The sequence below is a fragment of the Carassius carassius genome, chromosome 21 (assembly GCF_963082965.1).
Source record: "Carassius carassius chromosome 21, fCarCar2.1, whole genome shotgun sequence".
NCBI classification, from domain to species: Eukaryota; Metazoa; Chordata; class Actinopteri; order Cypriniformes; family Cyprinidae; genus Carassius; species Carassius carassius.
Genome location: NC_081775.1, coordinates 6,194,353 through 6,206,761, shown reverse-complemented (window position 1 = coordinate 6,206,761; position 12,409 = coordinate 6,194,353). Strand labels below are relative to the sequence as shown.

Here is a 12,409-nt window from a genome sequence, read left to right as displayed (position 1 = left end):
AGGTAAATTATATATCCACGATATATATACACCTGCTCAAATGTTTTGAAATCAATTATACCCTACCTGTTCGAAAAAAATCCAGTCTCTGTCTGTGTCAGGTTGAGTCTTGGTAAAGTTTTAAATCCCTGCCGCCAAGATGCTCCTCTGTCGGTCACGGATTATGGAAAGTGAAACATAAATCTATAGGGGTGGTTGGATTTATTCACACACTTTAAAATATTAATTTGAAGCTTCTTTCTTTTTAGATTCTTATTCACGGCTTTATCATAATAGGCTGCATATTAACTTATTAGGAGAAAACCGCAAGTTCTATGTGAAATCAGACATTTGAGCGCACACATATAGTCAGAATGGCACAATCATAACAGCCCGCGAATATTCCACTGTGATATTGGAAGTCGTATAAGGCTCCTCGAATCGAAGCATCTAATTGTCGAATATTTGGGGTCACCCCTAAAGTGCATATAGCCCACCTTGTTGGCAGAGACTATCTACACTACTTCTGCCCACTAATGTCTGACTGGCATAAACAACATTATGAAAGACAGGCATTATTCACATATCAGATCAGAAAGACATTTATTTTCAATAAAAATGAAGGAAATATGTAAAAAAATAAGAAATAATGGAAATAATGGAAATAAATATCCTCAGGAGTATTAAATAATGAAGTGTTTATAGGGTAGGTATAGGGATGCCATTTTTGTCTCAATATACAATGGTATCCATTTAGTAATGTTAAGAAATATATTAATGCACACTCAGTAAATACTGTTTTGTAATGTACTACAATGCTGAGGAATGGAGTCAGGCCCGAGAGACCAATCACCATCGAGTGGTAACAAAATGAGCCAATACACAGTGTACCTTGGTTTGTGGGATTTGCATCGCGAGCTCCGCCCTGCTGTGTGGTGTGACGAGTCAGCTGCCTCCTCCCTAATTGTCACCGGCACCCCGTCCTAAATCGCCGCCCTTCACCAGGCTCCCGACTGGAGTGGGTGTGAGAGAGGAGGGGCGCTGGAAGAGTCAGGGCTGGCGGCGTGTGATGGGGCACACCTGAAGGAAATGGAGCCTCATCACCGCCGCTGTTTAAAAGCCCAACGCGCCTCTCCTCGGGAGACCGGTCTCTTCCCCGTGCATGCACACTGGTGTCCTCGTGGGTCCAGGAAGGGTGCGGTGAGGGACTCCCGCGCCACTGGAGATGTGAGCTGCCGGACCCGCGATCCGGATTGGAACCGCACCTGTTTGCACGGCCGACGGGCCAGGATGCCGGGCCGTCCATCCCCTACCAGCGCCGCGGCCAACGAGAGAGATGCGGCCGCTAGAGGAAGCCGCCGTCCCTCGTGCCCCGGATCGAGGAGGGGAGCGTGTGCGGCCGCCGGACTCCGCCCCTTACCTGGACCCTTCCTCCACAAACACTGCCCGACCCACACGAACCCCGCAGCACGACGAGGACACCAGATTCCCTGTTGCTTTGGACACTCTTCCCCTTTGGCCACCTTTTATCCCTTGTTTCATTTGATTTCTGTTAATAAAAACCTCTCCAAGGCCTGACGCCACGCCCACTGTGTCTGTCTTGTGCTCCTCTCGTGACACTGGTGGAGAATGCGGGCAAGGTGGAGCCTAGACAGCGCAGTTGGGAAACATCTGGTGACGTCACTCCCTCTCGCTTGCAAACGTTCGTGAGAACCCGGACTGGGACGGAGGAAAACCAGGGACAGCCTCCCAGCCACAAAAGGGGTAAGTGACTTCTCTATTATTGTCATTTTACCCTGTGGTTGGTTGAGGCTGTCACTAAAACCCGGTTTCTCTGTCCCTGTTCTGGCGCGCTGCGAGAGGAAGGACCGCCCGGAGAGGAATCCCCGCCCACTCCGACCGTTTGGAGCCTGGTTGAGGATGGTAGCACTCCCATGTGGGCAGCGCCCTGATGACGGGGATGTCGCTTGGGAGGGGGAATGTGACGAGTCAGCTGCCTCCTCCCTAATTGTCACCGGCACCCCGTCCTAAATCGCCGCCCTTCACCAGGCTCCCGACTGGAGTGGGTGTGTGAGAGGAGGGGCGCTGGAAGAGTCAGGGCTGGCGGCGCGTGATGGGGCACACCTGAAGGAAATGGAGCCTCATCACCGCCGCTGTTTAAAAGCCCAACGCGCCTCTCCTCGGGAGACCGGTCTCTTCCCCGTGCATGCACACTGGTGTCCTCGTGGGTCCAGGAAGGGTGCGGTGAGGGACTCCCGCGCCACTGGAGATGTGAGCTGCCGGACCCGCGATCCGGATTGGAACTGCACCTGTTTGCACGGCCGACGGGCCAGGATGCCGGGCCGTCCATCCCCTACCAGCGCCGCGGCCAACAAGAGGTGCGGCCGCTAGAGGAAGCCGCCGCCCCTCGTGCCGCCAGACTCCGCCCCTTACCTGGACCCTTCCTCCAAGAACACTGCCCGACCCACACGAACCCCGCAGCATGACGAGGACACCAGATTCCCTGTTGCTTTGGACACTCTTCCCCTTTGGCCACCTTTTATCCCTTGTTTCATTTGATTTCTGTTAATAAAAGCCTCTCCGAGGCCTGACGCCACGCCCACTGGTTCTGTCTTGTGCTCCTCCCGTGACAGCGGGTATATAAGGAGCACAGCAAGCAACTCGCATTCAAGTCTTTGCTGAGGAGACGAGCCAAGTGACCCAGACATTCTGCGGAACAGCGATGTGGCAAAGGGACGTAATGTCTCTGTTCCCTCCTTTAGGGAACGAGGGTTGCATACATAACCTAGACGCTCCCTTTCAGTCAGTCACATTCGACATTACATCAGAAAGAGACTGACAAATGGGGTCCCTTGCAAAACGCCACATGGCTGTCTTCCAGTGAAGTTATAGCACCCTGTCGTGAAGCCAGCACGAGTGAGGGCCTATACCTGACACAGAATGCACTGGGTAGCATATTCCTACGAGGCTGCCTGCTCGTAGGAGGACTTACAAAGGCAGGTATCAACCGAGTGGCAGTGATACACATGAATCTCTGAGATACCCAGCCCGCAGGGTAAAAGTTCCAATGACAGAGCTGGCAAGGTGACTTACCAAGGGGAAAGACACATGCTACCAAGATACTTACTGTGGAAATACACACGTGGGATTGCCCAAAAAAGGGGAATCACAACACATGGAGGCACCTAGTCCAACACAGGGGCTGACCGATAAGGCATGCACACAAATGCTGGACATCAACAGTGCTGGAGGAACCCAGGGTTCTGAACGGAGGAACTCACCTGAGGGAAATAGCGCACGCATCCGACCTCGAGCAGGTCCCTTCACTGGCCCGAAGGGGCGAGTTCCCGGGAGGAAACTGGCTCTACACAGAGATTATAAAATCTTGCAAATATGTTAGGTGTCGCCCAGCCCACAGCTCTACAGATGTCTGTTAGCGAGCTGCCATGTGCTAGCGCTCAGGAGGAGGCTACACTCCTAGTTGAGTGAGCTCTCACCCCTAGGGGGCATGGCAGGTCTTGAGCCTGATAAGCCAGGACAATAGCATCTACTGTCCAGTGGGATAATCTCTGCTTGGAGACAGCCTTTCTCTTCTGCTGGCCTCCGTAACAAACAAAGAGCTGGTCTGAGGTCCTGAAGCAGTGCGGAGTGCATGTAATGGACAGAACAGCACTAGGGCTGGGTCTCCCTCCTCTGGGGGCAGCGCTTGCAAGTTCACCACCTGAACTCTAAGAGGAGTGGAGGAAATTTTGGGCATGTATCCAGGCTAGGGTCTCAAGATAATGTGCGAGCTGGCCAGCCCGAATTCCAGGCACGCTTTGTCAACTGAAAATGCCTGCAGATCCCCGACCTTCTTAACCGAAGCCAAAGCCTTTAGGAGTGCAGTTTTCAATGATAAAAACTTTAGCTGTACTGAGAGCAAGGGTTCGAAGGGAGCCCTTTTATGAATGGAATCGTTTTGACAACATTATTGTCTGTATTCAAAACCTTACAAAAGCTCAAAAGGAAAACATTTGAGTTTTTAGTACAATGTTGTTGAGGGTATGATTGTATGCTTCTTCATTTAACCTGTATTTATCTGTATTTATTTTCTTTGTCTGTTCTTGGCAATTATGTGGTTTGTGTATTTCTTGTTGTCTTGTTCTCTTGTATTAATTTGTCTTGTAAACAAATTACACTTGCTGCTAGTATATTCTTGCCTCAACTGGCCAACCCTGACAAACATGAAAAGCAATCTGAATTGTGTCCTGTCCATAGATGAGCTCTTTCTCTCAGTGACCTGCAAACAGCTTTATAGTCACATCACCCTTTGCATAAGTAAGAAATAAATCAAATTCACCATAAAGAACTTTATACCTCATTTCATGTAAATCCCATTGCCATTTGGGATATAGGATATGCATTTCCTATGTTTATTTGCTTAGTCCAGGAGACTCAGCATAAAACAGAGGGGCTTTTAATCTTGGCCTGTTGTTGTTCTCCATTCAGGCAAGGATGAAAGAATGTTTAAATGAAGCAGTGAGTGAAAGAAAATGCATGCTATAGAGAGGAATCCAAGTCTAACTGCAACATTTGTCATAAATGTTCTTGAGTATCCAGATCTTCATATCACTGCTGATTTTCTTTTTTGGTGCTTAAACCTCACATAATTCTATGCATATCTGTTCAAATGTTTCACTATACCCTTCTGATGTTACTCCCTGGGCAAAAACAAAATCTACTTTACTGTACATGAATGGAAACAATTTAATCTTAAAATTTAAACTGAACCTATGAGGAATCTTACAAAAGATTATTTCCACAATAATAATAATAATAGTAATAATTAAACAAAAAATATTTTCCAAAGAATTTTGTGCAGAAATATATAGTGTGATTAAAAATGAAATTACATGCTGACCCTCATGCATATCCTAGGATCTATAATTATTGCATAACGTTATTCCATTTTTATTCCATTTAACACACTCACTTTCATGACGTTTTTTTTTTTTAATCTTGACTATATATATATATATATATATATATATATATATATATATACAGTGTTGGGAAGGTTACTTTGGAAATGTAATAGGTTACAGATTACAAGTTACCCTGTTTAAAATGTAATAGTAGTGTAACTTTTTCAATTACTTTATTAAAGTAATGTAACTAATTACTTTTGAGTACTTTTTGATTACTTTTCTAAATTTGTGAAATTTAAAGAATAATAAATAAAAGCATATACATCAACTTAAATACAGTTATCTAATAAGCATGTGACGTATTCTGTGTAATAAACTCCTGAAACATTGGTGTGTTTTTTAAACTGCTGTCTCTGTATATGATGATAGTTTTCTCAAAATAAGTAAAATGCACATGAAGTGACACAGAGCAGTTTTAGAAATTATGTTTATGTGCTCGTGTACCCCTATATTGAGGCAGCAGAGGTTGAAAACACTGCGGGCTTCAGTAGGCCTATATATGTGTAGTAAATGAAACCATGTCTTTGGCATTCATTTACAGGAGGGGCGGACTGGGAAAAAAATTCAGACTGGAAAATTCAAACTCATACAAACAAAATCATGGACAAAACTATTTTTTGTATGGACCTGACATAAAAAAAGGTTTAAATCTTTAATTTGGGGACATGCAAAATAATTAAAAGTTCTCTCCTGAACTGCACCTTCACTTCCATTTTTCTCTTCAGTCTTTTTATTTTGCCCTGTTATCCATCTCTCTCATGACTTTAATACTCAAGATTGAACAAAACTATACTTTACAATACAATACTCTACAATACTACTTTATCTTTATAGAAAAATCATAATACTGTACACGAGTCATGTTTTTCCCTTACAAAAAATTACCATGCTTTTATTAGCCTATATAAAAGTTAAATAACCTTGTTTTTTTTTTTTGTTTTTTTTTTTTTGCAAATGGATTTGTATTTATTTTTAAATAAATACATTTGTAAAATAATTGTAAATTTTTGGTGATCACAGTTAAACAATAGTAACCATTTTCTCTGGATTTATAGTTAAATATTAAAATGTTAATTTTCGTAAGGGTTGTGGTGTTGTCTGTCGTAGCTCCCCCTAAACCTATTAAAAAAAAATCGGATTTTTTTTTCAGATAAATTCCTACTGTAACATTACAACAGATAATAATGATGTCCTTTATATAGTATTTTGAGTGATGACTGATGAGCAACGTGCTGCTGCTTGATTAAATAAATAAAAAAACAAAGACAAAAAAGCATCTTTACAGATGAAACTGACGTGAAACCCTGAACAGTAATCCTGCTTGTCTGCTCCAGCTGTGCGCTTCCATAGTCTCTCTCTCTCTCTCTCTCTCTCTCTCTCTCTCTCTCTCTCTCTCTCTCTCTCTCTCTCTCTCTCTCTCTCTCTCGCATTGATTACTCGGAGTCTGATCCAAACCGTTTGGCGGAGGCGCGGAGAGCGCGCGAGTCATGACTAACTCTTCATGACTTATTAGAGATTTAATTATCAAATGGCGGATTCGCAAATGATCGCTTTAGTACATTCGGCAGGCAATTATACAATAATGATATTAAATAGTGGGGCAAAATCGGCTGCCAGGCCACCGGGAATTGTCCCGGTTCTCCCGGTGTCCAGTCCGCGCCTGATTTCCACAGACACGCAGAAAGTGCAAGTCATATATTGCATTTTTGGGGCTTTATATTCACAGACACTAGTCCATGTCATGTTTTGATTCAAGTGTACTGACCTACTTTTGATTTAGTCATCCAAAATGTGGCATATTCCGTCCGCGTTAGGCATTTCGTTTTTATGACTGGATTCTACGAACCAGACTGTATTTCCGCATCCCGGAAATTATCAGGGCGGTATGTCTCAGAATAGTCAGTGCAATTTGGGAAAGAAATCAGTTAAATCTGTATGTGGATGTGTGTAAATATTCAAATGTAATCCCCTTTGTAATCGTAAAAAATTTCATAAGTAACTGTAATTTAATTACTCATTTTTTCTTAGTAACTGTAACTAATTACAGTTACTATAATTTTGTAATTAAATTACGTAACGCCGTTACATGTAACTAGTTACTCCCCAACACTGTATATATATATGCACACCTGTGCAATAATCATGCTGTCTAATCAGCATCTTGATATACCGTACCACACCTGTGAGGTGGTTGGATTATCTCTGTAAAGTAGAAGTGCTCAATAACACAGGTTTAGACAGATTTGTGAACAATAGTTGACAGCGTGAGGAGATCCTTCAGCAGGATCAAGCACACAAAGCTCCGGGTCCTGACAACATCCCTGGGCGTGTACTGAGAGACTGTGCAGCAGGACATTTTCAACATCTCACTTAGTCAGGCTGTTGTTCCAACATGTTTCAAAACTACCACAATCATTCCAGTCCCGAAGAAGCCATCTCCATCCTGCTTCAATGATCACCATCCTGTTGCACTCACTCCAATTCTCATGAAGTGCTTTGAATGGCTAGTCATGCACCACATCAAGTCTGACCCCCCTCCCCCTCCCTGGACCCCTTAAAGTTTTCATATAGGTCCAACCGGTCGATCGATGATGTCATTGCCACTGCCGTCCACTCAGCACTCACACATATAGACAAAAAAGGACTCGTATGTCAGAATGCAGTTCATAGACTTCAGTTCAGCATTCAACGCAATCATACCTCAACAGCTCATTTACAAACTGGTCCAGCTGGGTCTCAAGACTTCATTGTGCAACTGGCTTTTGGACTTTCTGACTGGAAGACCTCAGGCAGTACGGGTCAGCACCAACACATCCAGCACCATTACACTGAACACTGGGGCCCCCCAAAGATGTGGGCTGTGCCCCCTCCTCTTCACTCTGCTGACCCACGACTGCACACCATCACACAACTCCAACCTCTTCATTAAGTTTGCGGATGACACGACTGTAGTGGGTCTCATTAGCAACAGAGATAAAACAAACTACAGGAGCAAAGTGAGCCGCCTGGCCAGATGGTGCAGTGACATCAATCTCTCTCTGAACGTGGAGAACATGAAGGAGATTGTTGTTGACTTCAGGAGAGCACACACTCAGCACGTTCCTCTGACCATCAATGGTGTGACTGTGGAGAGAGTGAGCAGCATCAAGTTCCTGGGTTTGCACATCAGAGAGGACCTCTCCGAGACCGACAACACTGCAGCACTGGCCAAGAAATCACAGCAGAATCTCTACTTCCTCCGCAAACTGAGAAGAGCTAGAGCCCCGCCCCCCATCATGTACACCTTCTACAGAGGCACCATTGAGAGCATCCTGACGAGCTGCATCACTGTGTGGTATGGCACCTGCAACGCATCCTGCTGAAAGACTCTGCAACGCATAGTGAGAGCAGCTGAGAAGATCATTGGTGTATTTCTGCCCTCCCTCCAGGAAATTTACACCCGTCTCACTCGCAAAGCCCTCTGCATCGCAGGTGATCCCACCCACCCGTCTCACAGCTTCTTCAGTCTGCTGCCATCAGGGAGGAGACTGTGGAGTCTCCAGGCCAGGACCAGCAGACTGAAAGACAACTTCATCCATCAGGCTGTCAGGAAGCTGAACTTGTTCCCGAACTTGCACATGATATTGATGTGGAAAGCTTGTCCTATCATACTCAAAAAGACTTAAGGCTGTTAAGGTGCCTCAGCTAAATAATGAGTTATTTGAATATTTATGCAATGTACCTATTTTAGTTTTTATTTTTAAGTTGTTATTGCTTTGTCATTATGGTGTATGACGTGTACATTGATGTAGGGAAAAAGTAATTTAAAGCAGTTTAACCCAAGGCTGCAACATAACAAAACATGAAATAAATGAAGGGGTATAAATAATTTCTCAAGGCACTGTGTATATATAAATATGCATTTGTTATACTTCAACAAATATAGAGCCTTACCTTGTCTCCAGGTTGTGGTCGCATGATGGACACTCTGTCATACCCTTTCTTCAGTAGTACCCACAATGCATCCAGTTTTCCCTGTGCATCAGCACACAAAAGAAAATAATATTGAAAAAGCAAGCATGTGTGTATGTGTACATAGACCAGTGGTCAAAATCTGTTCCTGGAGGTTCCTGTAGAGTTTAGCTCCAACTCTAATCAAACACACCTGGACCAGCTAATCAAGTGCTTCTGACGCACTAGAATCTTCCAGGAAAGTGTGTTGAAGCTGGTTGGATCTTGGACTCTGCAGAACATTGGTTTCCAGGAGCAGGATTGGACACGCCTGTATAAACTGTCTGTTTTCTGTACGATTCAAGCTCTTATTGCACCTTCACTGACCCTCAGGTCTTTAATAGCTTTTATAACACATTGTTCGATCACCAAGAACTCTGAGAAATGAAAGTTCATTAACAAAGTATTTCCTGAACCCAACATCCTACATGTGACCTCTCTGGCTCACTATTAAATGAGACAGATACATCTCAAAGCCAGAGTTTAGAATGAATCAATCCTTCACTATCTGCCCCATGGTTATTAAAGGGTAAGTTCATCCAAAAATTAAAATTAGGCCATAAATTACTCCCTCAAGTCATCCTAGGTGTATATAAAACACCTTTGTTCACCCCGATGCCGTGTGAGACACTTTTTTTTGTATGAGTATGGGCGCTTTTGTTTAAATTCTTTTGGACTGCTGCATGCAATACCCGCTGATGGCATTAAACAGCTTAACATATCAAAGAAAATTTTTAATATAACTCAAACTGGAATTGTCTGAAAGAAGAACGACATATACACCTACGATGACTTGAGTGATTTATGGGCTTATTTTCATTTTTGGGTGAACTAACCCTTTAAAATACAACATTCTGATGTCCCTCAGCCTCGACCCAACTTCCTAATAAATACAACCAACACTCTTTGCACAAGAAATGAACAGAGAAAATTAATGAAGCAAGAAAAGAACAGAAGGACATCTTGGAAGATTTGAATGTAAAGTTGGGTTACAAAAAGTGGAAAATAACACAGACACACATTAAATACAGAGATTAACAAACAAAGGAGGGAATAAATACTCAAAGACTCATCCACGCCCTCCTAAAACACCTCATTTAAACAAAACAGCGTCTCCACAACATGGCACAGGTGGCAACAACGAAAATCAAAGTTACAAAATTACAAAAATAGCATTCTTCCATCTTAGACACATTACCAAGCTATGAAACATGTTACCGGTTTCCGATGCAGAAAAGCTAGTTCATGCATTCATGACCTCTAGACTGGACTAGTGTAATGCACTTCTAGGTGGTTGCCCTGCATCTTCAATAAACAAGCTATGCAGTGGCTAGAGTCCTTACCAGGTCAAGAAAATATGATCATATTATCCCAATTCTATATTATTTGCAGTGGCTACATATTAAGTTCCATATCAGTTACAAAATATTATTACTTACCTATAAGGCCCTTAATGGTTTAGCTCCTGCGTACCCAAACTAGCCTTCTATCACGCTACAATCCATCATGCTCCCTAAGGTCACAAAATGCTGGACTTTTGGTAGTACCTAGGATAGCAAAGTCCACTAAAGGAGGTAAAGGTTTTTGCATTTGGCTCCCAAACTATGGAATTGCCTTCCTGATAATGAAGTGAAGTGACATTCAGCCAAGTATGGTGACCCATACTCAGAATTTGTGCTCTGCATTTAACCCATCCGAAATGCACACACACAGAACAGTGAACATACACACACACACACACACACACACACACACACACTGTGAGCACACACCCGGGGGAGTGGGCAGCCATTTATGCTGCGGCGCCCGGGGAGCAGTTGGGGGTTCGATGCCTTGCTCAAGGGCACCTAAGTCGTGGTATTGAAGGTGGAGAGAGAACTGTACATGCACTCCCCCCACCCACAATTCCTGCCGGCCCAGGACTCGAACTCACAACCTTTCGATTGGGAGTCCAACTCTCTAACCATTAGGCCACGACTTCCCCCATGACTTCCCTCCATAATGTTTGGGGTTCAGAGACGCTCTCTGTGTAAATCTAGATTAATAACAAAACTCGCCAAGCATTTAAATAATGCATCTCATAATTTTTGGACTGCATTTATATCCGATCAAATGTGCATTATTATTCTTTAGCTTGGGTTAAACTAATTATTTTTACTTGGTATGAATGGCAGCCATGCTAATTATGTCTCTATTTGCTTCTCTGTTTTGCAAAGGGATTTACATCCCGTGGTAACTAGGATTTACATTAGCTTCAGTCTGGATCCAGAACACCTGAGAAGAGATGATGGCAACCCAGAGGACCTCAGCTGATGCTAACCCTGAAATAACATACAGAACTACGAAATTTTGCTATAAGTTTGATTGCAGCATATGATAATTGCTGTTAATGGTGTTCATTGTCTGTTTGATTACGTCTTTATTTGACTTTTTCCATACATTTCTGTCAAATACACATACAGTAAACTGAGAGTCACCACTGATAAGCTCCTACTAAAAATTGTAGCAAATTAATTTTCTGTAAACTTGCTTTGCAATGATTTCTATTGTAAAAAAAATGCTATACAAATAAATTTCAACTGAAAACTTGAATAAAATTGAACTATTTTCCTTATATGTTTGTGGGTCATATCCGATAAGTGCCACATAAGAAGAAAAATAATCGCTTGAACCATGTAATGTAAATACAGTCATAGAAAACGTCTCAGTTACGTATGGTAACCGTCATTCCCCAAAGGAGGGAACGGAGACGCCACATCAGTGACCGACGAATATGGGATATCGCTTCGATAGACCAATCTACTTCGAGTGTAAACTAAACGAGCCAATGCACATTGGCATGCAATTATTGCATCCAGCTGTCGCTGATCACTGCGTGAGTATAAGGAGGCAGCAGGTGCAATGCATTCCAGTTTTTCGCTGAGGAGCCGAGCCGGGGACCCGGCAGCTCAGCGGCGGTACAGCAACCATGGCGACGGGACGTGGCATCTCCGTTCCCTCCTTCAGGGAACGAGGGTTGCCATATGTAACCGAGATGTTCCCTTTTAGTCGGTCACTCTCGACGCCACGGAACGCCATGGGAAAACGTACCCGGTCAGCTTGGAACCGGGACGCTGTGGAAGTCCCATCCTTCCGGTAGGAGGTCTCGGAGGCAAATACACATATAGCATCCGTTTAGGAGTATACAGAGAAATTTGACGTGATTAAAAACCCTCTTGGGAAGGCAGAAGTCTGCCGGGGAAACACGGGCTCTAAGGCTATACCGTGGACTATACACATACGAGTACCGCTTAGGTCTCAATATGGAACCCACCCTTCCATGGTTCTCACGGATACATCATGAAGGCCTGGCGCCGGACGTTCTGCCGCATCCAGCTGCTTAGGGTGATGGAGGATCTCAACAGGGTCTACAGTACGGACACTCTGGAGCAGTTTAAGCAAGCCGACACTAACCGGGGCCTCTCAGTGCCACT

The 12,409-nt window shown here is 43.9% G+C and overlaps 1 protein-coding gene across 1 annotated transcript in view; it reads right to left on the bottom strand.

Annotated features, from left to right (window-relative positions):
- The window catches only part of LOC132097411 (anthrax toxin receptor 1-like), a 69,827-nt gene that overhangs the window by 9,266 nt on the left and 48,152 nt on the right, over positions 1-12,409 (bottom strand). Inside the window, exon 17 of the mRNA XM_059503109.1 lies at positions 8,880-8,960. Coding sequence (XP_059359092.1) covers positions 8,880-8,960 — 81 coding nt within the window. The remainder of the gene's footprint in view (positions 1-8,879; positions 8,961-12,409) is intronic.